Source organism: Brassica napus, chromosome C6 (genome assembly GCF_020379485.1).
Source record: "Brassica napus cultivar Da-Ae chromosome C6, Da-Ae, whole genome shotgun sequence".
In the NCBI taxonomy this organism is placed as follows: Eukaryota; Viridiplantae; Streptophyta; class Magnoliopsida; order Brassicales; family Brassicaceae; genus Brassica; species Brassica napus.
In genome coordinates, this window is record NC_063449.1 from 15,380,951 (window position 1) to 15,407,640 (window position 26,690).

General features: G+C 40.6%; 1 protein-coding gene, 1 long non-coding RNA gene and 1 other non-coding gene across 3 annotated transcripts; 2 read left to right on the plus strand and 1 right to left on the minus strand.

Moving 5' to 3' along the window:
* Window positions 1–1,218: 1,218 nt before the first annotated feature.
* Window positions 1,219–1,325, plus strand: LOC125589362. The gene has a single exon (XR_007325551.1). It is a non-coding gene; the product is annotated as a small nucleolar RNA R71 (small nucleolar RNA).
* Window positions 1,326–10,547: 9,222 nt separating this feature from the next.
* LOC106389950 (60S ribosomal protein L9-1) lies at window positions 10,548–11,991 on the minus strand. The gene is made up of 3 exons (XM_013830306.3): window positions 11,466–11,991; window positions 11,256–11,378; window positions 10,548–10,811 (listed from the first exon to the last, which is right to left on the minus strand). The coding sequence occupies exons 1-3, from the start codon at window positions 11,838–11,840 to the stop codon at window positions 10,725–10,727; spliced, it is 585 nt and encodes a 194-aa protein (XP_013685760.1). The 5' UTR covers window positions 11,841–11,991; the 3' UTR covers window positions 10,548–10,724.
* Window positions 11,992–12,682: 691 nt separating this feature from the next.
* Window positions 12,683–22,774, plus strand: LOC125588265. Its single transcript, XR_007324644.1, has 2 exons — window positions 12,683–13,133; window positions 22,335–22,774. It is a non-coding gene; the product is annotated as an uncharacterized LOC125588265 (long non-coding RNA).
* Window positions 22,775–26,690: the final 3,916 nt, after the last annotated feature.

Genomic DNA, 26,690 nt, shown 5'->3' on the forward strand with positions numbered 1-26,690 from the left:
CAGCATCCTTGAGGAACTTGTTGTATTGAGGCACTAGCATGAAGGCATCAATAATGGGCATGGTGATCTGAACTTCACTCATTTGCTTCTCAAACAAGGCTTTGTATTTCTCCAAAAGCTGTCTCTTGAATCTACCATGGAAGGAAAGTTTTGCTTCATATGGAGGAGGAATGAATGGAGCTCCTTTTGATGAAGTGGCAGCTTCATTTTTGTTCACAGCCTTCTTCTCTTCTCCAACCTTTCCTTTCCCTTTAGCTTCAACTATCTTCTCCAAGATCTCTTCATTGGTTTTCTCATCCACAATAACCACATCATCATCCACATTGATGATCACCTCCCCCATCTTGCTTCTCATTATCCCTAATGAGAGTTCTAAGAGGCAATTGTTTACCACTCCTTAGGGTGATGGATTTCATTGTCTCCTTGGGGTTTTGCTCAGAAGTTCCGGGAAGTGATCCCATAGGACGTTTGGAGTTACTACTCATTGAAGCAAACTGGTTCTCCAAAGCTTTGAAGTTGGAAGCAAGGTTTGAGAACTTGTTGTTGAGATCATTGTAGCTTCCATCAACTTTGGTGTGAAGGTTCTTCAGCTCATATCCAATGTGCTTCTCACTTCTAGTTTGAGAGTCCAAGATTTGTTTCAGCATTGTATCAGTGCTACTCTCCTGTGTAGTAGAGGTAGAAGAGCTGGCTTGAGCTTGTGTAGACTGATTTCCTTTGGAGGGGAAGCTTTGAGAGTAGTTTTGTCTACCTTGGTAACCACCTTGTTGGTTGTTATTGTAGAAATGCTTTTGTTGGTAGTTGTTGTACTGAAACTTAGGCTCCTTCTTGTACCATTTTCCATTAGCATTCACAAAGCACAACTCTTTTTGACCTTCTAGACCATCAACTTCATTAAGCACAGCAGTCCATTCTTGTTTCTTCTCACCAACAAAGTTCACCTTCTCTTGTTTAGCTTTATCCAAGAGAAGCATATCCATCTTTTCTTGTAGAGCTTTTAACTCTCTCTTGGTGTTTGTATCATCACCTCCACTGCCTCTGTTGCTTCTATCATGCTCATCACTGTAGACTGAATCACTCTTAGCCATGTTCTCTACAAGCTCCAAAGCATCTGCTTCACTTCTTCCCAAGAAGAAACCATTGCTAGCAGTATCAAGCTGACTTCTAAACTTGGGCAAAGCACCTCTGTAGAAAGTATTAAGAAAACTCTCCATATTGAAGCCATGATAAGGACATTGAGAGATGTAGCTGTTGAACCTTTCCCATGTTTCTCCAAAGCCTTCAAGATTCCTTTGATGAAATCCAGAGATCTCATTCCTTAGCTTAGCAGTTCTTGAAGTAGAGAAGAACTTGGTGAGGAAGGCTTTCTTGCACTCATCCCATGTGGTGATTGAATCTCTTGAAAGGCTCTTCTCCCATGTGTGAGTTTTGTCTCCCAAAGAGAATGGAAACAACCTTAGCTTGAATGCATCTTCAGAGACACCATTGATCTTTGTAGCTCCACACAGCTTATCAAAGTTATCCAAGTGGTCTAGTGGATCCTCCAAGGCAAGACCATGGTACTTGTTGCTCTGGATCATGTTTATCAGGCTTGACTTGATCTCAAAGTTGTTATTTTCCACAGCTGGTGCTCTGATGTCAGCTCTATGCCCATGGATATTGGGCTCATCATGGGTGCCAATAGCTCTAGCTTGCCGCTGTGGGTGTTGTGGCCTAAGGTTGTCAGCTCCTTGGCCATTTGCCCACTCCATCTTGAGGCTGATTCTGATGTTGATCCATCACAAACCCCAATCTGTCTAGGTGAGCCTGTTGCTCTTCTTCTCTTCTTTTCCTTGCAATCTCCCTTTCAAGTGCTCTAATGTCTTCAACTCTTGGAACTAGGTCTGTTGGGCCTCTGCTCCTCAAGTTCATGCACCTGAGATATAAAAGTGTTAGGAAAGAGAATCAGTAACTAGATATAAAAAAAATTAAGACTTAGTCTCAAGTATTGACCAAATCTCAATGTCAAAACAACTTAGAATTGGCAACGGTGCCAAATTTGAAATGGACTTTTCAAGGGTCCAATAATCAAATCATTATAGTAATTAAGATGTCAATCAATTTCTAAGTATTTTGATTCAAAGAGAATGCAGGTTCAAACTTAATCTAAGTGCAATCAAGTGATAAGATGATTTTGAACTACATTCCTACTAAAATGCAATAAAGAACAAAGCTTTCGTTTCTTATGAAATGGAAGAACTCATGGGCTAAGGGAATTAACCTTGGGTGATCAAGTTTCAAACTAAAGGTGGTACCTTTCAATCAATCTGTCAACCTTAGACCTAGACACAATCCTAAACAAACTCTATCTCTAGATGAATGCTCATTCACTAAGATAACTCAAGCATCAAATTTCTTTGGTTGAATATTATCTAAGCAATCATTAATTTCAAGTCCATTAGCCATCTTAACACCTTTAACATCAAATCTCTTTGGTAAAGAATGTTAAAAGCTTAGTAGAGTTGGTTCAGGCATTTCATCGAACACCTTTCGGGTATGAAATGCCTAAGGCTCAACTTTAGAGAGGCCAACTCTAAAATTGCAATAAAGCACTCTAATAGCAAGGAACAAGATGGATCTATACTAAAACACCTTAGATCTAGCTTAATCACCCTTAGTCTCCCTAACCCATGAATCCAAAGATGACTACTCACTAATCTTCAAGATAAACCCAAGAATCAATGATGATTTGGTGTTAATCATGATTAGTGATCAATATAACTAAGCAATCACAAAAGATAATGATAAAGATTAGATCTTTCACCTAAAAGTTCTTTGTGATTAGATAGAAAATAAGATAATTCCCAACCTTGGGATTACAAGAGTATTTATATGTCTTTGGTAAACCTAATGGTTTCCATTAAAAAGTCTAAAAAGCCCTTTAAAAACATTAAAATTCGATTAAGGATTAATCTCGACTCGGGTAAAGACGATCGGATCAAACCCGAGTCACTCTCCCCGCGTCGGACCGTCGTGCGACTCTACTTCATGCACGCGGGTGCGACTCCCCGCGTGAGCTCGCCCCGCGTCAGACCATCGACTGCTTCTCTTCGTACGCGGGTGAGGGAACCCATGTGATCCAACCCGCGTCAAGACGTCGAGTCTTCTCCTTCATGCGAGCGGGTAGGCGATCCCGCGTTGCTTCACCCCGCGTGACTCCATCGTTTGCTTCTCTTCGTACGAGGGTAAGGGAACCCGTGTGATTCAACCTGCATCAAGACGTCGAGCAGCCCCATTCTCATGCGTGCGAGTGCGGCTTCCCGCGTGATCTAAGCCGCGTTGGAGCTCTTCATTGCTTCATCTTGATGAGTCGACGCAGGTTAGTGAACCCGCGTGGGTCAACCCGCGTTGCACTCATCCCAACTTGACCAAACTTCATCTTTCATCCCTTTTTGAGCCACAATGCTCCTAAACACCTCCAATCACTCCATAGGACACTCCAATACCTGATAAAGACATATGAATGCAATATGAATCCTAAAGATGCTAAATTCTTAATCTACATGATCATTATGTGCAAAATAGAGACTTAAAACAATGCAAATATGCAAGATATCAATAAATAAATTAAAAATTAAAAAAAAAATTCTTTTTAAAGTTTTCGAATTATATTTTTTCAAATTCGAACTTTTTTATAAATTTTTTTTTTGATTTTTTTTTTTACGAAAATTTTTTGTCTTATTTTTTCAAATTTTCTTTTAGAAAATCGAAAAATTATGTTTGAAACTATTTTTTAAATTTTTTAAAAAAATTTAAATATTTATTTATATATTTATTAGAATCCTAAATTTCATATTCCAAAAACCCTACACCACCCCTCAACTCTAAACCTTAAGTCTAGATTAGTTAACCCTCGAGGTATAAGTGTCTTCTACCCTTCAATAAAAGTGAAGGTAAAAATGATTAATGTATACATGAAAAGTGGTACTATGAATAAGGTATTTGTGGCAATTTCTCCATAATCAAGTTATAGATATTTACATTTTGACAAGATTTTTAGACATTTTAATAATCTTTATATCATATCAAAAATAAAAAAATTATATAAATATTTATAGTTTTGGTGCATATTTAAATAATTAAATTTATATTTAATTTTGTTACTCAATGTAAGGATAAGCCCAATCAAGTTTCTAAATTATTTAAAGTATTTAAAATTTTGTTGTGATAAAATAATATTGAGTGATTACCATTCAGTTCATTAGGATAATAGATATTTTTTATAAGTTAATCTTTTTAACTATAACCAACTAAACTAAAATTAATAAAATTTATCTTTTAAAATAGTAAAAAATTATTAATTTGTAAATTGAAAAAAAAAATCATTAAATTAGAGTAACTTAAATACAATCAGATTATAAAACTAAACTAAATAGTAAATTACAATTGACTACTCTATACTTTTTAAAGAAGATATAAACCTAAAACAAAATGTAATAAAAATATAATTTTTATTTTATTTTTAAATTAAATAATTTTTAAAAGTTTTGATTTCTGCGTATGGGGCATGGAACCATCTAGTAGTACTTATACAAATGATTAATTGTATTTGTCCATAATTTTCTTTAAATTGTTTTAGGTGTTTTGAGGAGTGTGATGATAATAAACCTTTATATACCAGCGGTATAATGTAATCGTATATTCTAAATAGTTGCTTTTCATTTTCTTAATCAGAAACCACAATAAATCTGGAATTAGGATTTAAGGAGGATGGAGGTTTAGGATTTAAGAACATCACTGATTTCAATACAGCGATGTTTGGTAAACAGTTATGGCGTCTGATTGAGAAGCCAAATACTTTATTTTCTCGAGTTTTCAAAGGTAGGTATTACAGGAATGCCTCACCTCTGGAACCGATTCGTTCATATTCTCCGTCATATGGTTGGCGGAGCATAGTTTATGCTAGATCTCTGATAAGCAAAGGACTAATTAAAAGGGTGGGATCAGGATCATCTATCTCTGTATGGAATGATCCATGGCTCCCAACCACTCGCCCGAGACCAGCAAATAAAAATCAACACATTTTCGACCCAGACCTTACAATGGATTCTCTTATCGATTCTACTTCGCGAACTTGGAAATCGCAGGTACTCCGGACTTTGATGGATCCCCAGGATGTAAAAATTATAGAGAGTATACCATTGAGTAGAACTCAGATGTTGGATAGGGATGGATGGCATTTTACAAAGAATGGGAAGTATACGGTTAAATCAGGATATCAGATAGAACGAGTTTACCCTGACAGGGAAAACCCACCTTTAATGTTTGGACCTACAGTTGATGCATTGAAGTCTTACTGTTGGAAAATACGGTGTCCTCCTAAATTGAAACATTTTCTATGGCAATTGGTAACAGGATGTATAGCAGTCAAGAGGAATCTGAAAGCGAGAGGAATACAAGGGGATATATGTTGTGCACGATGTGGAGCAGAGGAAGAATCGATTAACCATGTGTTTTTTGAATGTCCTCCAGCACTTCAGGTATGGGCTCTATCCAAGATACCATCAAACCCATCTACTTTCCAACATGCTCTCTCTTTACAAATATGGATCATCTTTTCTGGAGAGTTACACCACAGATGGATGATCATCAGTTTGCGTGGATTCTTTGGTATATTTGGAAAGGAATGAATAATAAAATTTTTAGTAATCTGGACATGGATCCTAGGGATACACTCAAATTGGCAGAAACAGAGTCAACATTTTGGGCTGCGGCACAAGTATTGAATGAAAACATGATAGTATCATCGATTGAGGTTACGACTATCCCATTTATCACAGGAAGATGGTGTTTCACAGATGGTTCCTGGAAGGAGAATGATATTTTTCTGGACAAGGCTGGTGTAGTACTTTAGAAGGTTTTGATGCCCTGTTGGGGGCAAAGAATGTTCGGGCTTGTTTAACTCCTCTGCATGCGGAGATGGAAACATTAATATGGGCGATGGAATGTATGAAGAACTTACGTCAATTTCAGGTTACGTTTGCAACAGATTGTTCTCAATTGGTGAAGATGGTTTCGGAACCAGAAGAATTGCCAGCATTTGCAAGTTATTTGGAAGATATTAGAATCCTGAAAGGAAGTTTCATACGATCAGAGATCATCTATGTACCAAGGACGCAAAATTCAATGGTGGATCGCCTAGCACGTAGTGTCAGGAAGCAGCCGTCTTTCGTCGTTCACATGGATCAAGATCTCCTAGTGTGGGCCACAGAGTCCATATGAGTATGTATAAGTCGATGACAAAAAAAATAATAATAAATAAATCGGGAATTTGTTGGAAATCTGTTGAAAATCTTTCGGGATCACGAACAAAGATCCGGGAGAGTAGACCGCAAAAGATTCCGGTTATTGCGTGAAAGTGGAATTCCCCACAATTTCTTGGCGAATTTTTTCGTAGGGAAATTTTTATACATATTTACTCAAAAACTTCTCCCCTACTTGTGCATTACTCTCTCTCTCTCTCTCTCTCACCTTTCACTCTCACCATTCTCTCCTAAATTTGCATTTCTGTGTCTCTCTATATCATTTCAAATCATGTAAGTTTTCATTTTAATAGAGATTTTTTAATTAAATCTTTTTTAGGTTGTTGGTTTAAGTGATTTGGAAATTAGTTTTAGGGATTCTGAAGATATAATTAAGATTGAGTGATAGGTTAAGAATTTTATTGTTTGTGTTTAATCTTGTTAGTTTAAAGATAATTATTTGTTGTCAGTGTTAAGATTTGTTACTTTTCGATTTTTTTGTTTATCAGATTTTAAAAATGTTTTCTTTATATAAAACTTATTTTTCTATTTTCTATTTGAAATAACATTAAAAAATTTAAAAATATTTTAATATTTTCCAAACTACAAACATTTCTATAAATAGTTTTATATTTTAAACATTTTAAAATTATGTCTATTTTTATTATTTTTAAGAAAAAAAAAATTATTATTTCAGTTACATAAATTTGTTAGTTTAGAATTTGTTAATTTAGGATGTGTTTGTTTAGTTTGTTAGATTAGGGATATTGATCGTAACATTATTGATTTTTTTATAAATTATTAATATTTTGGTATATTTTATTAAATTCTAAAAATTTAAATCTTCTTTATTATTATTTTTTTTGTAAATTTTCCAAAATTCCTGACGAACTATTTCTGTCAGGAATATTTCATTAGAAATTTGTGGAAATATTTCCGACAAATTCTTGACGAAAAAATATCGCGAGAGAACATGTACGACAGACAAATTTCTGATTAATTTTCAACAACAAAAAAAAACTTTGGCAGCAAACGATTGTTGGAAATCCGTCTTAATTCCCGATAAATTTTAGACGAAATCTTTTTCCCGAAAATAGATCCTATAATATGTTTTCATCGGGAATTCATCGAGAATATGAGTTTTTTTCTTGTAATGAGACGATGAACAGACGGTAGAAAGTGGTTTGTTTTCCGGTTAACCGCTTTTTCATTAACATGCATCCATTTCATGAAAGCTATGTTAATCTTTTTTTAACTTTCGCTTATGTGTTTTACTTTACAGGTTCTTGAACATCATTTTGTTTGATGAAGATAGTTGAAGTTTTTACTTTATTTCTTACATCAAAAAAAAAAGTTTTTACTTTATTTCATAGTAAAGTTCAAGTGCGGGTGAAGTTTAAAGCTAAAATAAACCTAGAGGGAGCTGCTGTCAATTAATAAAGTAAGTCATTTATCTCGTGTATATTTGTTGGTCAGGAAGGGAACCGATAATAGATAGTTTTAACAAATGTTTTTGTAACACACCGAGCTGTGATATATGAAAAAAGGCTTAAGAAAATTTATTTGACTATCTATATCACCAAAATTGACTTACATTTTTCGTCACATATCCGTTTAGAATTCCAGAGTTATGTGATTGGGCTGGAGTAGTGAAAGGATGGGTGACCTATCGAAAAGTGATTCGGGATAGCATGCGAGTGAGGCTAAAGCACGGAGAAATGTCATGTGGTGATTGCAGGGTCAGAAACAATGATTTCAAGCCTTTTGAAAATTAACGCACCGCTCGTCAAATGGAATGGGGCCCACGAGTCGAGTGAGAGGGCGTGGATGGTCCATTAGCCGTGAGCGGTCGGGCGTTTATAAATGGTATCAGAGCCAGGTTAGCCATCTTGGTTCTGACCCGAGATGCGTCTTGAGACCTGTCGTGGGGCGCAACGAGGACGTTGCATTCTTTGAGAGGGGGTGAATTATAACATCCCGAGTTATGATATATGGAAAAAGGTTTAATAGAATTGATTTGACTACCTATGTCACCAAAGTTGACTTACCTTTTCTGTCGTACATCCGTTTAGAACTCCAAGACTAAGGGTGCTTGGGGTGGAGTAGTGAAATGATTGGTGACATACCGGGAAGTGATTCACGATAGCGTGCGATTGAGGTCATAGCACAGGGAAATGTCATGTGGTGATTGCATGGTCAGTAAACAATGATTTCGAGCTTTCGGAAAACTAACGCACCGCTCTTCAGACGGAATGGAACTATCTGGTCGAGTGAGCGGTTGTGGGCGGTCCATTAGCCATCGGCGGTCGGGTGTTATAGTTTTATTATGTCCTCATTTGTTATGTATAATGACTTCTGTTTTGATCAGATGTATAAATGCTTTGTAGCTTTTTATATTATGCTATATATTTTCCCTTAACACTACAACAGCTATATCCAGTAATCTTTGATGATTTGGTTGATATTATTTTTTGTTTATGTTTCTGCTTATATAGAAGTCAATCACTAATTGTTATCCAGGTACATATATGTTCTACACACAGCAATATCTAACTGTTGAAGAAGGTGCACAACCGATTTGTTATCAATAGTTAGGATAGCAAACCAAAATGACGAATGAGTGGAGGCTGATTTTATTTCTATTTCTATTTCAATGTAGACAGATCAGTGGAGTAATTTAGAATAATGTAACTTTAAGTTAACATTTTCTAAGCCGAACTTCCCTATTCATAGTCGTCTGTAAGCCAAACTCTTACCAATATACTTCGAGACTATTGGATATCGTGTAATTATAGGATGAAGCCCTCATGTTATACTCAGAACTGGACACGAAACGATTAATATATGACAATGTTTGATATAGTTTGGTTTTCGGTGATAATAGGAGTACGAGGAATATTTTATGCATATAACGTACGTTGATGATTTTGGTGATGAAAGGCGTGTACCAAGTTTTGTTAGACAATTATGTTCTTAATGGGGTTCAACCGTACATATATGACTAAAACTAGTGGGGAAAAAAAGGGGAAAACGTTTTTTGCATGCCTGAAGAGTTTCTAAAAGTTCGAAACATAACTAGACTCTCGAGTTTGTTCACTACATACCACATGCATAAACTCGATTCTACAGTTTGACCATACCCCAACTTTAATTAACCGATGTAAACCAACTTTGACCGAAATTCGTAAGTCAACCGTTAACTGTAGCAAAGACAAAACAAAAAGCCATTTTGATTTGAAAAAAAATTAAAACAAAAGCTTCAATACAACGTCTTTATGCCTAAAAAATCATCTAAACTTTCTTCTTTTTCCTCTTTAACTCGCACAGAGAAACAAATTGGGAAAACTAAAGCAATTAGGGTTTCGAAGAACCTACTAAATTGGGGAAATTTCAAGAGCTAACGAAGAGTTCTGAAGAATTATTGATTCATGATTGGGGTAGATGAGGTAAATAATAGATTTACAAGTTTTCTATCAATTTGAAATCTCGATTATGGGTTCTTTGTCACGAGTTAACAAGGAAGAAGAAAGAAGTTTGATTTTTAGGAAAAACAACGTCGTATTGACGCTTTAGTTTTTGATTTTTTTTAAATCTAAACAGCATCGTTTTGTTATCTGGTACGGTTAACAGTTGATTCACAGATTCTCGGTCAAAGTTAGTTTACATCGGTTAACTAAAATTGGGGTATGGTGAAACTGTAAAATCGAATTTGTGTATGTGTTTAACGGATTTGAGAATCCATAGGTATGTTTAGAAGTTTTAAAATCTCTTCAGTTATTAAAAGCCGTTTTAGGTAATATTTCAAAGTAACATTAGAGTAACATAAGAGCATCTCCAACTCTTCCTATTTTTACCTCTATAATAGCATTTAAAGACAAAATAACTCTAATCCACTTCTATTTCTACCTTTAAAATAGAGATTGCTATTTTATCTTCTATTTTATCTTCTATTTATAAAGGAAAAAATATCATTCCTCTATATTTTGCTCTTTATTTTGAGATCTCCATTTTAGAGAAATACATTGAAGCAAAACACATCTCTATTATAGAGGTAAAAATAGGAGAATACATAGGAAATGGTCTTTCGATAATAGTATAAGATTCTTTCCGTTGAATGAAATTATCCTCATTTGCCTTAGTTGAGTGTCTACTTTAGGTCGATACGGTAGTGTAAGCAAACCTACATGTATAGTGGTGGTCGAAATTTCTTGTAAGATCTACGAACGTGTACAATATAGGTTGAAGCGAAAAAAAAAGACGATTCAGAAGAGTAAAATGGGTGGGTATAAAGACTAGCAAATTGTGTCCAAAAACTTCTGCAAAAGTAAATAAAAATCTCGAACAAAAAGACAACAAGGGATAAGCCGAGTTTTGCAACACCGGTGAGATTTTGGTCTGTGAAAAACAAACTAAACATTCAAAAGATGATCGAGACATAAATGTCTATTCCTCTTCAACAATCTTGCTCTTCTCGCTAACATAGATACCGTCGAGGAACTTCCTGATATCCTTCTTCTTCACGTGACATTTCTGCACAATACATACAAAACCCATTGTGATTATCTTCTTACACTTGTGTCTAAAATCAATCAGTGTATTAATCAAAAATGGTTTCACTATACATCTGTAAATCCAAAATTCAAACATCCACCAAATACACATGTAAGTTACTAGAAGGTTCCGTCTAAATACGAAGGGTACAAACAAACAACATGAATACTAGTCCAAATTACTATTGCTATCAAAAACCAACAAAGAAAACTTATAAACACAAGAGTAAGAACGCACAGTATGCAAACTCGGCCAAGTTAAGTTTTTTTTCCTACGTGATAATGTAAGTGCGTATGAGAAACTCAGATCAATCCCCATACAGTCGAGCAGAAAATGAATCAACGCAGCTCTTACCAAACAAAAAGAGATAATGAATTTCATCTATCAACCGAAATAGATAAAGCAATCTTAACGATAATATACCTGGTTGATTAGGGCGCATGACCTTGAGACAAGCTCGATGTCATTTCCGTCAAGAACAATCTCATCCTTAACTTTCTCAGACCGAACAATGGTTACACCATCCAACATCTCTACCTTCCTCACCTATATGTTCCAATGAATACATTTCTAAGTAAGAAAAAAATTAAATCAGCAAAAGCTAAATCAGAGATTAAGAAAGAAGACACAAACCTTCTTCTCCCCAAGGAAGTTACGGATCTCAATGGACTTGCTGTCACCGCCGATGGAAGCGTTGATGGGAAAATGAGCATACACGAACCTCATCTTGTACCTGAAACCTCTGGTCACACCGGTGATGAGGTTATCGACGTGGCTAAGAGCGGTTCTGATGGATGCACTTGATTTGCGAGATCCGAACCACGAGTCGATCTTGAGCTTCCTCTTCCCAGTCTCGGCGTCCTTGATGAGCTGGAAATCGAGGTTGAGATGCTTGAAGTCGCGAACGAGCTTGCCGCGGGGTCCTTCGACTTCGATCACCTTAGCGTGAACCTTGATGCTGACGCTCTCGGGGATGTCCATCGTCTCGGAAGAAAGGATCGTCTTCATCTTCTCCTCGCTTTCTTGCTCAACTCTCTCTTTCTTTAGCTCTGTTTTCTTTTAGGCTCAGGGAGGAGGTTACTGAAGTTGCGGCCGCGTTTTTAAAGGAGGGAACAAAGAAGCCCTAGAATGAATGAATGAATGAAACCCTAGGAGGGTTTCCGCTTGTGTTACGAACCCATGAGAGTATGTGTTTAATGGGCCGGCCCGTATTGCTGTCCATTTTCGCCGGTCCTAATGTATTTTTTTTTTCTTTAATTTTTGTGGTGAAATTTTAAATTCATTCATCGTTCAAAAGACATTTACAAATTACAAGGTAAAGAATTGGAAAGAAAAAAAAGAATCGTGGCCAAGAATCTACTAATCTCCCTTCACCCATTCACCTCAAACCATCTTCCCATAAGACTTCCAAGCTGATGATCACCTGGGTACTTAAGAGATGAAACTCTTTACTAGCAAAATAATCATAAATACTTTTTTTAAGGTGGTTAATATATCTATCTATATAATAAAAAAGTATAAGAGAAATACTCCACAATGCGCCACCACACCTCTCATAACCCATTTTTTCGACACGTGTCAAGCAAAGAGACAATTTCTTATTCTTTCTGAATCTGTCGTTTAGTGAAAAACATTGATGGGCTTTAGTTATTTTTGGGTTCTTCCTACTTTCATAACTGTGGTCCGTTTTGGAAGGGTTAGATCAGTTTTGTCTTCCTCCTCCTCTCCGACCCCGTAACCCTATCGTTTGCCATGGTCTCCGATTAGATTTTCCGTAACGTTTTCTCCTTTTCTTAAACACATGCTTTAATTAAGTCATTAAACTCCACCCCACCTCTCCTCCCACTCTGCCTCATTTATTCAGGTTCACGAACGGTTTCTGTAACATATACAAGCTTGGCCTATAAATAAGTCTTCTGTAATCGATGAAGACCTACACCGTACAAATATCTTACAGCCTAACCATCTCACGCATCACCATTATCGGCTTTACTCATTCCAAAAAACGTTCTCCTAGCCGTTTCTTAATGTTTGTTTGCTTTTATGATGCATCTAAATCTGAACAGAGCAGAAACTCCTTTGCTCGAGACTGTACCTGACCTGAACATATGAAAATTAGGCTCGATGCCACTGAATATGCCAGTGAGATGCCATTAACTCAGGTAGCTAGCTAATTTTTTACTGTATTTGGTTGATGATTCATGTTTTTGTTGGTTCACAGGTGGATATTAAGAATCTGAATGTGTTTTAACCGATTACTAACAGCGCCAAGCCAACCAGATAATGGGAGAAGTAACTCAGGTAGCTTGCTAAATTTTCTTCCATTACGTCACCTTTGTTTTAAAATTTGGAAATGAATATTAGTAACCCACATCGTCTATATAGAGAATTGTCTTTATGCTTGAGTGTATTTGATGCCTGTGGGAACCGAATTCACACCGTCGAGTTTTGTTAATCGGAAGAAAACCAAGTTAACCTAGCCTTCCCTGAAGGTCCCGGTTACCGGCTGTGCCACACACGACACGATCAATATGAAAGAATAAAATGAAAATAAGCAGAAAAAGAGAATAAAAGGATCTTATTTCCGAATTCGCGTTTGAGCGTGAACAACAAGTAAAGACCTAGGCTACAAGAGCTATCGGTACGTTCGCTAGTCTAGCGACCTAAATCTAAACTAGTTGAGTCGCAGCACGATTAGTAAAAACGGAAAAAGATGCCTAAATTGCTCTAAGTGCTAAGTTGCTCTGATGTGCTCCGATCTATTCGTCCTAGGTCCTCCTTATATACTCCTCCTTAGGTCAGTTTACCTTTTCTTGGGCCAGATTTGTCGCGAAGCGGGCTTTTCCATATTTCCTTCTTCTTTGTGATTATCTTCGGAAATTTGACATTTATCTCTTCCCGCGGATGAGATAAACCGTCATACCAGTCTTTGGGCTCAAGTCTTTTGGGACCATAGATGGGTCGTTGTCCGCAATTCAGATCCTCTTTGGGCCGTATCGAGACTTAAGCGTTTTTACGATTTTACTCGCGAAGTAGCCGTTGGTATAGGCATGGTTCTTCCAACGGAACCCTGTTTCTTCGTATAGCCGAGGCAGTTGGTGTTAAGTTAACTGTAACCTGCTCTACTATGAAGAATAGGAAACCGTTCGAGAGACATAACCTTCCCAACTTCCCGAATACTTTCGACGATGTTTTTTAGACGGAACATTGGTGTCGTATCCACGGACCCGAAGACTGAGTTACGGAAACTTCGGACGAAGATGCATGGTTATGGGATGGGACCGAGTTCGGAATGGTCCACAGAGAATTGGTCGCGCTCACCGGGCGAGCTAATCCGTTCCACGGTTGAGCTCGCCGGCGAGCTAATCCGTTCCACGGTTGAGCTCGCCGGCGAGCCGACCGGCAACACGGTCGTGCTCGCCGGGCGAGCTGGCTCGTGTCGCGGCCGAGCTCGCCGGCGAGTCGACCGGCAACACGGTCATGCTCGCCAGGCGAGCTTGCTCGTGTCGCGGCCGAGCTCGCCGGCGAGTCGACCGGCAACACAGTCGTGCTCGCCGGGCGAGCTGGCTCGTGTCGCGGCCGAGCTCGCCGGCGAGTCGACCGGCAACACTGTCGTGCTCGTCGGGCGAGCTGGCTCGTGTCGCGGCCGAGCTCGCCGGCGAGTCGACCGGTAACACGGTCGTGCTCGCCGGGCGAGCTGGCTTGTGTCAGGGTCGAGCTCGCCGGGCGATCCGTTTCGGCTATTCGTTTTCTCGGCTTTTGAAGTTTTGACCAAGATTCAGTTTTTCTGAGGACTTTCGGACATCGATTCCGTCGTGACCGATTTTGACCCCAACAGTTAGCCCCCCAGCTAGCTAGGATCCGTGGACCTGGGTGTTAGGTCCTAGCTTGCGGTATAGTCTGTTCTAGGTGGAATTAGACGTAATCGTTTGTCGAAAGATTGAAGGTGAATAGTAAAAAAAAATTGTATAAGTAAGGGAAGTAAGTTTTTCAAATTCTTTACTCACTTCTTCCCTTAAGAAAAGATTCCTCCAAGATATAAATTTTTTCTCCAATATCTCTCTTTGCTCAAAGAAAATGTCTTCAAGAAAAGGATCTTCAAAGAGGAATTCTTCCTTACACTCATCTTCGGGTGACTCTTCGGTCAATGAGGTGATCACCCCGAAAGAAGAGTTTGAAGTTGAGGAAGAAGCAAAGGATGCGTACTACAAAGCTCTTTGCGGCTCGCCTCCGCCTTCGCAAGATATTCCGATTCCTAAGAGGCCCGTGAGGTCACCAAACGCACCCCTCACGCCGAGCATGGTCTCTCCCGACTACCTCACGGCTCTCAGGGACTTTTACCAGATTCCAAGTGGAGTCGTATTTTGGATCCCGAGTGGCAACGAGAGTGCGAAGAACCCTCCGGAAGGTTTCTTTACTTGCTACGAGGCCTTCCTGGTGTATTGCAGCATGTGGTTTCCGATCCCTGGTACCATCGTCTGCGCGCTTCACCACTTTGAGCTTTCGATCAGCCAGCTAAGCGTTCCGGCCTTGCATCATTGGCTCGGCGTGTTGATCTCGAGTTACGAGCTAGGAATGGATCTTAACCATGGCGACTTCGAGGGATTTTGGTCTATGAGAGGAATGGGGATCGATGGCTCATACCGCATGGCGCCAAAGAAGGGCATGGCTATAATTCAGGGGCACACTTCACATCCTAAGACATGGTTCGAGCGCTTTTTCTTTGTCCGGATAGATGGGGAGTCTGTCGAGGAGAGCTACCTCCACCTATTTCATCGGGAGCGCTTTTGTTACCTTGAAAACATGCGAAGATGATTTTTTTATTATCTTGCAGTGAACAGGATCCTTCTGCCGACTCCTGCCGATCTTTTTGCCAAGGAGATCTTCTACGCGGCAGACCGTTCTTCTGGAATTCCTTCACCGTTGAACGGATTCGAAGCGCGGTGGAGCTCCATCGATCTCGAGCCATCTCTCAGCCTCTTGACGTTCCGTATGACGTAGAACCGGTCATTGATGTTTTGCCTGCTCAAAGGCAGAGAACCAGGTTTCGGAAAGGCAAGGGAGTTACCTCTGAGAACGTCTTGGGAAACCCTCCGCTGCCAGAATGGAACCCTAGTTTCTCCCCAGGGGAAAGGAGTGGAACTAGCGAGGTTCCCCCTCCCAGCAACTTTTTTGCCGACCTCCCTCCCGGTTTTACTACTCATGAGTCGCTGGACGAAGAGTCGAGGAGGAAAGTACTCACCGAAGGCTCCAGCTTAATCAACGAGGTTTATCCTTTGAACTTTGATCTAAATTATTTTATTTTTTTGTTTCCTTTTCCGATCTTAAGTTCGTGCAGGGGATGAGGGTGTTCAATGCGGCGCTCGACGGAAGTTTCCGGGAGTCGCGTATCTCTCACTTCAAAGCCGAGGAGGCTGAAAGAGAACTCTTTTGGTTTCGGAAGGAGGTCGAAGAACAGAGCCGGAGACAGGCTGAGCTCCATTCTCGGGCCCTTGTCCGTGCAGAGAGGAGAGGAAAGAGAGCGATTGTCGCCGAAATGAAGCGGAGGGCTGCTTTGTTTGCCACCAAATTCGAAAGCTTTAAGGATGCTCAAGAATTCGTGGGCGATTTTCGCGAGTGCCGTGGCTCGGTCGCTACCCTCTACAAGTCGGAGAACGAGGACTTCTCTTTTCCTGCAGAGGTCACTGAGATGTCGGGTCTTATGAACGGATGTGCCCATGCCGAATCCTTGGTTCCTCCGATCGAAGGAAGGGTCTGACAGCTTTGGGATTCCATCGAGGTCTCGGAGGACACGGCGGAAGCGGGAACCGGTGTTGGTGATGAAGGTGCCGGAGTCGCGGACGGAGAGGTGGACCAACTTGCGAGCTCGTTCGGGGTCTCCATGTCCGGGTTCTTCGACTTTGAGCTTTGAGGATTGTTGGGATTATTTCCCTTAGTTTTCTTTCGAGGTTTTCTGTATCATGGCCGAGTGTGGCTGTATTTGATTTATGTGTGTTATGGCCTTGCGAGGCTATGTGAACTATGTGTTTGAGACCGGCCGTTTGGTGGCTTTGGGTCCTAGCCGTTTTTTGCGGCTTCTATATATATGATGAATGATTGACATTCTGTGCGTTTTAGTTTATACTTCTTCCAAGTGTGAGGGAAAGATACGAGTAGTCACTTCGTATCTTAACTCTTAGTTTATCGTCTTGTTCGTTTGCTCTTACTGAACGAGGGCGTTCGGAAACGTTTAGGAGTTCCACGAAGTTTCGTGAGCGTATTAGATATGGACGATGGGACATGTTTTTAAGATCTCGTATCATGTCTTGAGATGTTAGTGGACCAGTAGGACTGGGTTTAGGACAAGACCTAGGTTTACTTTCGGCTCTAAGGCTGTGCGACTACTGATCGGCTCTCGTTTTGCCTGTGGGCGATTTCCACCTGGTTCTTTCCGATTTAAAGTCCGCGACTTGGCGCCGGCTTATATGACTTGTATGGAACGAACCGAGCACTCTCCAGAGACCGTCTGGAGTGCTGACCAAAATTTCGGATTTCTTGTATAGCGCGCTAAGGTATCCTCGTCGGATGTAAGAGAACCTTTACTTTTACGAAAGGTTAGACTACGAGTTATTTTTTTAGAACGTTTTGGGTTTGTCCGTCGGGGCCAATCGACGGGCAATTTGTTTTTTTTTAAGAGTCGCGGACGGATCGTGTGTTTGGATAATATGTCTCAAAAATATTTACGACGTTTCGCTTTTTCCGAAAGGTATATCCTTTGTAGTGAGAAAGTTACGATCTTCGTTTTTATAGAAGATGTATTTGATCTTGCTTGACCATTGATACGCAGTGATTGTTGTTTAAGTTAGTTCCCATCCAAGGACTGCTTGAAAGGTATGCGTGTTTGGAGACCCTTGTCTTGGGTGTTTCTCAGGTTAATCTCCGATTGTTGTGGCTTATTGCAAGTGAATCGGGAGACCGAAATAAAATGAATTTTATTGGAAAAGTTTCAAAAATATCGAGTACATGTGTGGATATTCCGAACTTTGTGGGAGTATACGAGTATACGTACCCACTCCCCCCCCCCTTTTGGAGAGGGGGAGAGCTGAACTTGTCAATAGGACAAGCTGCATACGTACCTCTTTCGAGGATCAAGCCATCTCGTAGTTCTGCTTTGTTGTTGCGGGCGTTCCTACTCGTTGGATAGGGCCGTTTCTGTTACTTCGGTCGTTGAGGCTTTAGTTAAATCGGCGGCCGTTTCGTGAGTCGGATTTTCCGCTGGTAGGGCGATGGACTCCGGGATCGCATCGCTGTCCGGAGCCGTTGCCTGGGCGAGTGATTCCGAATCGCTCTTTGTGGAACCTTCGGGAGTACTATGAGTTTTCTTGACTCGCTTCGGGCTAATCGCAGGGGTGTTCCGAGTTTGTCATAGCTTATGCTCGGTCAAAAAGCAGAGCCTAGATTGTTTCTGACATCCCCAGATTACTGCTGTTCCGTTTGGTGTTGGGAACTTGATGCTAAGGTGGTAAGTCGACGGTACCGCCTTCATTGCGTTGATCCATGGGGTTCCCATGATAACATTATAGATGGCCGGGTTATCGACTACGGCGAAGTCAACGATTTTTGTGACTTCCCTTGCCATGACCGGAAGTTTGATCGATCTGAGGGTCATTGATGTTGTGCCCAAAATACCGGTCAGGGGTTTTGGTTCCGGGACGACTTCCCCGAGTTCTATGTTCATTCTCCGGAGAGTGTCGCGGAAAATGACGTTGACCGTGCTGCCTGTGTCGATGAGGATTCTTCCCACTTCGAGGTCTCGAATCACCAAGTCGATGACCAGCGGGTCGCAGTGAGGTTTATCGAGTCCGATGGTTTCCTCCTCCTCGAAAACAATCGTATCGTTTGGAGTGTTGTCGGTCGAGGACCGAGTCGTCCAGTTAGAACTTGTTTCCGCCTTTCTTCCGTAGGCCTTGATGGATGAAACAGAGTCACGGTAGAATTGCGATTCTCCGATGATCATGTTTATCCTCCGGCGGGTACTATTGTCTCCATGGTCATCCTGCCTTCTTCCGCGTTTCTCGCCAGACTGGTTTGCGCATGCGTTCCACTCGGGAGATTCTTTATCAGTCCTGGGAGGGCGGTCGGAATCCAGGATGAGGTCTTTTTTGCTAGTGACCTTCGAGAGGTCGCCAGCGAGGAGTTTTGCGGCTAGCCTTGCGCCGAGAACTTTGCAGTTCGTAGTGGAATGACCTTTGGTCTGGTGGAACTCGCAGCAGGAGTTATCCTTGTACTGGTTCCTGGTCCAGGTGTTTCCGAAGGTCTTTCCTTGTTCGGAATTGATAGTGTAGTTGTGCTCGCCCTGGACGTCTTCTCCCTTGTGGTGGACATACTTGTCGTTTCGAGAGCTTTTCTTTTTCGTGGGCGTCTTCTGCGGGTTGTACTTCTGGGAGAGGATTTTCATCTCCTCTTCCATTACGATGAAGTCTGTTGCCTAATGAAGAGCATCCTGAATCGTTCTCGGTTTTTCGAGGGATAACCATTGCCGGAATTTCGACCGGTACCAGAGAGTTTTCTTCAGAGCATCGATCGCCACTTTGTCGCTGATCTCGGTGACTCTTGCCATTACTAGCTTGAATCTGTTCATGAACTCGCGAAGTGGCTCGTCTCCTCTTTGAAACAGGCTCCAGAGATCGACGTCCGAGGTTTCTCTGTCCATGAACATGGAATACTGCTTGAGAAACTCTAAAGCAAGTTGGCGGAAACTTCCGATGGAATTTCGTTTTAGGCGAGAAGTCCATTCGAGCGCGGCTCCTTTGAGGTTTTCGACGAAGAGGAGGCAATAGCCAGGGTCTCGTTTGCGTTCCTTGAGTTTGCACCTCCCCATCGCGATCTGGAAAGACTGCAGATGCGCTTTCGGGTCGGTGGTGCCATCTTAGATGGGAATTTTGATCTTCCCTGGGTCCGAGACGTTGGTCTCAGTAATCCGGGCAGTGAACGGGGTTTTACGTGCTTCCTCGAGAAGTTTGTCGATCTCGGGCGCAGCGCTTGTCGCGTGGTGGATTTGTGATTTCACCGCTTTCACCTCCGCTGCGGTTTTCGCGATGTACTCGCGGAGATCGTGGATCTCATCAAGATTTCTGGCAGCCTTGCGAGCTTGTCTGTGTTGGCTGCGGTGGATTCTGGCTTGCTTTTCGGCCAGCTCTTCCTGTTCTACCCAATAGAGGTTTTCTTCTTCCTCGGTCATGGGTCTTTCGAAGGACGCGTCCTGCCGAGCGGACTGGCTTCGCGTTCTTCTTGGGTGGATGTCAGCACCGTCGTCCGAGTGATCGGACTGGTCGCTTATATCCAGGTCGATGCGCTCGATTTCTTCTCCTTCGTTGCTCTCGGTAGGAGGTGGAAGGTTCTCCGCAGTTGGTTGTGCACCTGGCTGGAGCGTTTCATCAGGGTTTTGGCCTGAGGAAGCCTTGTCCGCATGTGCGGCTTGATTGCCCGGAGTCTCGAAATCAAGTCTTCTACCGCTGCGGGCTCTTGTGGTAACGCGTGGGGCTTTGCTCCTGGCCTTCGCCGTTAAGGTTTCCACCTGTTTTGCGAGAGAGACCACGAGTTTTCCTTGTTCGTCCGACTTTTTCTGAGCGGAGGCGAACATTTCCTTCATCTGGTCTAGTATCGTGGTGTCGTCAGTGACCGTTGATACATTTCCAGCTGGAGTTTTATCAGCGTTGGCATTGACGGGAGTCCCGTCGTGCGTTTGCGGGTCTTTGTCAGCGTTGGTCGTCATATCGGACTGAGCGTGTGTGGTTGCGAGAGAGATAGATCCGTACCCCCCTCCCTCCTTCTAGCGCCAAACTGTGGGAACTGAAATTCACACCGTCGAGTTTTGTTAATCGGAGGAAAGCCAAGTTAACTTAGCCTTCCCTGAAGGTCCCGGTTATCTGTTGGGCCACACACGACACGATCAATATGAAAGAATAAAATGAAAATAAGCAGAAAAAGAGAATAAAAGGATCTTATTTCCGAATTCGCGTTTGAGCGTGAACAACAAGTAAAGACCTAGGCTACAAGAGCTGTCGGTACATCCGCTAGTCTAGCGACCTAAATCTAAACTAGTTGAGTCGCAGCTTGATTAGTAAAAACGGAAAAAGATGCCTAAATTGCTCTAAGTGCTAAGTTGCTCTGATGTGCTCCGATCTCTTCGTCCTAGGTCCTCCTTATATACTCCTCCGTTGGTCGGTTTACCTTTTCTTGGGCAGGAATTGTCGCGAAGCGGGCTTTTCCATATTTCCTTCTTCTTTGTGATTATCTTCAGAAATTTGACATTTGTCTCTTCCCGCGGATGAGATAAACCGTCATACCAGTCTTTGGGCTCAAGTCTTTTGGGACCATAGATGGGCCGTTGTCCGCAATTCGAACCCTCTTTGGGCCGTATCAAGACTTAAGCGTTTTTACGATTTTACTCGCGAAGTAGCCATTGGTATAAGCATGGTTCTTCCAACGGAACCCTGTTTCTTCGCATAGCCGAGGCAGTTGGTGTTAAGTTAACCGTAACCAGCTCTACTACGAAGAATAGGAAACAGTTCGAGAGACATAACCTTCCCAACTTCCTGAATACTTTCGACAATTTTTTTAGACGGAACATTGGTGTCGTATCCACGGACCCGAAGACTGAGTTACGGAAACTTCGGACGAAGATGCATGGTTATGGGATGGGACCGGGTTCGGAATGGTCCACGGAGAATTGGCCGCGTTCGCCGGGCGAGCTGATCCGTGCCACGGTCGAGCTCGCCGGCGAGCCGACCGGCAACACGATCGTGCTCGCCGGGCGAGCTGGCTCGTGTCGCGGCCGAGCTCGCCGGCGAGTCGACCGGCAACACGGTCGTGCTCGCCGGGCGAGCTGGCTCGTGTCGCGGCCGAGCTCGCTGGCGAGTCGACCGGCAACACGGTCGTGCTCGCTGGGCGAGCTGGCTCGTGTCGCGGCCGAGCTCGCCGGCGAGTCGACCGGCAACACGGTCGTGCTCGCGGGGCGAGCTGGCTCGTGTCATGGTCGAGCTCGCCGGGCGATCCGTTTCGGCTATTAGTTTTCTCGGCTTTTGAAGTTTTGACCGAGATTATGTTTTTCTGAGGACTTTCGGACATCAATTCCGTCGTGACCGATTTTGACCCCAACAATGCCCTAGCTGTTCTACTTGATGAGAAATTAGCAAGATCAGGTGTGACCAAAGGTGGCTCGTGGCCGTATCGACAAACCCCAGCCTCGAGTTAGTTGGAGTTAAAAAAAGATCTTAAAGTGCGACACATCTGTATCTCAGTTGAATATTTTTCATTGTTTTACTCTGTGTAATTCCATGTCGGCTTTTCGCAATTAAATGCAACCTCCAGAACACATTTTTATTTTACCCATGAATGTGATGCTAGAAAAAGTTACCTAAAACGTAAGGCCTATATCATATTTTTGGTTTGATAACCCTCTTCACTAAATCGTTTAACATCTGAGAGCACTGACTATTGTTTGTTATTGTACATGGGCAGGGAGCTAATGACTTGCCTGGTGCTGCAGCTGATAAGACAAGCCTCTCTCCTGTTGTGAACAGAGTTGTGCAACAAAGACAAAAGGCTATACTGTTGATGGTGTGGTCGAGAAAGGGAACAGCTAATACTGTTGATGGTGTGGTCGAGAAAGGGAACAGCTAAGACAGATCCACCAACTGACCCCCTGTTGATGTCAGAAACACTGGAAGAAGAACCAGCTCTGGAGGATTGTCACTCCGCTAAGAAGACCCGCATAAGACTGAAGTCTGACCTAAGGAGTAAATGAGTTTGCGTGAAGACTTCTCATTCTCAACCTTTTTTATTTGAGTTTTTCTTCTTCTAAGTTTTAGTTTATTTCTTTGATCAAAAAAAGTTTTAGTTAATTTCATGGGAAATCTACTTTATCAGGTTATTATTAAATGAACAAAAACCAGTTTCACGTTCAAATTTGTTTATCTTTGAGAATTGATTTAAGAAATTATAACCTTATGTTCCATTATACCAATGGTAAAAATTCTCTTAGAATCAGGAGAAATAAACCTATTATACGAATGCCACCATTGGAACATCGCCTCATCTCTAAAAACAGTTTCAAGGAGATACATCCCAAAAACTCGCGGCCAAAAAAATAAAAGCCACGAAGGTAGCGATTGTGAGAAGCACTTGAATCTGAATCAATTGATTATGTACATTCTCTAACAACACAACAAAGTGAGATACTCAGAGTTTCTACATGAAACAGGAATAATATAACACCAAAACTGGATTTAAGTTTGCCTTATCGGCTTAGTGTTGGAGATAATTTTCAATACACTCTTTCAGCTACAACCAAAACATAATAATAAAAAATGTTAAGCCCCCAAATAAAAACATAAAAGATTTTAAAATTTGGGCAATGATATATTGATGAGTGGACCATTATCCTTTACAACACATTTATCTTTACAATACAGCTATTTATCACTAATCCTCAAGTAAACAATCCCATTACCTGTCACAACGATTTAAATAAACAAGATTAAAGCGTAAGTTGCAAGATTAAAGAGTCTCGGAATTAGAAAAAGATTTTACTAAATACATATTCAACAAATTATAATAAATTTGATTTATTAATGTATACTAAATATTTTACATAAGTAATTTTTAAATATTACAGAAGTCATTTTTGACTAAAATAATAAACTTACCCTTTTATAAATTGAAAATCTAATATAAAATGAAACAAACATATTTTATAAAACATCATTTGTTGTTACAAAATATGTACTAATTATTATTTATGACATTGTTTAAATATTTCTATATTATTATAAAAATTAAATTTTATAATTTTATCACATTATGTTTGATTTTCAATGATTTGGCTTGGAGTTGGTGTATTAATTTATTATTGTGAGAAAATTAGTTATTGTAATAATATGAAATTATTACTTTATATTTTTTCAACTATATGAAATTAGTTATTGAAAAATCTGATACTCTTAGAAAAAAGTAGCTATTCTTACTTTATATTTTTTTCAACTATATGAAATTGAAATAGAAATCAACTAAAAATATATAAATAATTTTATTTTCCTTAATTTTTTATTTAATAATTTTGTGGTGTCTAACAAAAATATTGTTAGTGGTCTTTTCATTTCAAACCAACAAAAAGAAATTTACAATATACGAGGGCTACTTAACAAGAAGCCTAGAACTTCTATAGACAACATGCGAGGCCGAATAAACAAGGCAATGAAGAACATGATTAGTTCACTCAAGTACAATCCAAATCATAAGTTGGAAGGATTATTAAGAAGATGGTTTGAGTAACACCTTATGAGTAGTTCTTACATCTATTTTTTTTTGGAACATGTAGTTTTTACATCTATAGAATAGTTTTTCAGTTCTTAAAATGGTCTAATTTGTAGATAACATTCTTTTGATAGGTCAATAAATTTGAAATTTCATCAAAAAAAATAAAAATATGATCTTAGAATAAAAATAGATTATATTTATTATTTTAAATATAAAATAAAGTTTCAATGTTATATAAATTAAAATATATTTTAATATAAATAGTTTTAATGTCAACTCACCCGCCCTACGGGCGGGTTAACCCCTAGTTATGTTATAAACTATACTAGATTCTGATCCGCGCGCTTGCGGATGTTTATTAAAAGTTTATATTGTTAAAATTTGTCTTACATGATTGGTTGTATATATTTTTATCCTTTACCAATATTTAATAGATATTTAATATGATTTTATAGTTCTTATGCATCAATTATATTAATTGTTTTAAATTATAAATTATTTTAATCGCTAATATATATAGATATATCTGAATAGGTATTAATGAAATGTAGATATATAAAGTAACGGTGAATTATAATTATATATATATATATATATAATTTATTTGTTATAATAATTCATTCTTTATGTCGAATAAACATTTTTGGTTTTTCAGAATAAAACATGTATTAGATGATATATTATTATAAAAGTTTGCACATTTATTATATATATTTTCTTATCAATAATTATTTGTGCAATATGTTATATTTTAAAGGTTAAACTATATTAGCAATAGTTTTATTGTTTTATTATTTTTAATTATATATAAATTTGCATTGGCTTTATATTAATTAATTGTACTAAATCCACATAATCATATAAGTAATTGAAATTGATAATTATAATATTATTATTTTTAGGGCGTCGGGACAAACCCACCGGCTGGTCGCCGACAACAGAGAAACAGTGAGGCAAGAAATAGATTAGGCTTAGCAGTAGAGAGCTAGGAGACAAAGCATAAAGAAACAGAGGAAGGGAAAGAAATCCCGAGTCCAAGGGCCGAAAAAAACAGACACTGGTGGACATGAGCGACGGAGCAGAGCCCCACACGCTGGAATGGGAGGCTGCGCGGCGGATTGTCCAGATCCAGCCGACATAACGCTATCCATGGTGGAGGAGAGTACTCCTAGCTCTCGGAGCTGCTCGCCCTATCCTCGCCGGAGACCCGCGGCCAACAACGCCGACTTCGCCAAGACAAAGCCGACCACCGTTTGTTCACACTTCACTCAAATGAGTCACTGACACACAGATCTAAACCTCACACAAACTTCAACCTTCAATCCGATTAACCGGAACTATCAAGCTCGAGAGACATAGTACACCGGAGAGGGGAACCGCCATCCTCAACGACTCCATCTCTCTCACCGGAACACCGGCTAAATCTTGACGAAACCCACTGTTCAAGCCGCATGCAATTCGAGTCCTCGAAGCTATCTCCAAACTCTTAGGTTCCGATACTCCTCGATGTCGTCCTCGAAACATCGACCAGAGATCCGTGGAAGCTCCTAACAGCGGAGAATCGCCATGAAGGTCGCCGCGGCATGGACCCGAAACCACACCTCATCGTCACAGAGAAAGAAGGGTGATACGTCCTAGATTGAAGGATCACTTTAGCTGGGTGTTGGATATGATCCGAGAAGGCAAATGACACTTCTGGAACTGAAATAGAATGGAAGGATCGTCAAGAGATGCGGAATGGCTCTTTATATACCCACGGTCTAAGACTAGCCACCTAAGAAAGAATGAACGCCAACACAACACACAAAGATGAATTGGCTGACCACCAAATCAACAAGCCGGTTCACACCAATAAACTAGCTAAAGAAATCTCTCTCTCACTCAGAGAAAAGAAGAAACAAAAATAAAATTCAAACTTAGACTGATTTTATTCATGGAAGAGATTACATATTTATACTACTTGTAGTCAAAGATAATTAAAGATAATTGTGGGAAAACAAGACATAGAAAATAGAAACATTGACTAGAATATTATTAATGAGTCAAAGACTCAGTCTTCCATGCAGATTGGTCAAAAATGACCCTTCGGTTCACGTTTTTGTCAAGGAAACCCTTCGGCTACTGTCAAGGTTCATCCGAACCTGATAGAAGCACGGCGATAACGATAAGGACTCATGCGGGACTGTCCGGATGGTCCGCCGGGTGAGAATCCATGTCTGCCTTCAGGTTCTTCACGACCCAAGCTAAGCCTCGCTCGACTATTGTCCTTAGAATGTCGAGATGGTCGGGAAAGACGAGCTCTGGTACGGTCAGTTCGGTCATCTGATCGTGGTTCCAGCCGAAACTCTATTCCGGACGAACGCGGGTCGATCCGGTTCACGGCTCGGTCAGTCTGATCGGTACGGTTGGATGGATGAACCTCGGTTGAATTGTTCAGAACGTCCTGATCTCCATGCGGAGCTGGTACCATGTACTGATCCATGGACTGGGGCACATCATTTCCTCCTTCTTCAAAAAGATTTGTCCTCAAATCTGTAACATTAAAAGGAAAAAGGTTAT

Bases quoted from the DNA above. Each gene is read 5' to 3' on its own strand.
- LOC106389950 (XM_013830306.3), bottom strand. From the start codon at position 11,840: ATGAAGACGATCCTTTCTTCCGAGACGATGGACATCCCCGAGAGCGTC. The intron at 11,379-11,465 runs GTTTGTGTCTTC...TGGAACATATAG, and splicing joins ACTTCCTTGGGGAGAAGAAG to GTGAGGAAGGTAGAGATGTT. The intron at 10,812-11,255 runs GTATATTATCGT...TGTATTGTGCAG, and splicing joins CATGCGCCCTAATCAACCAG to AAATGTCACGTGAAGAAGAA.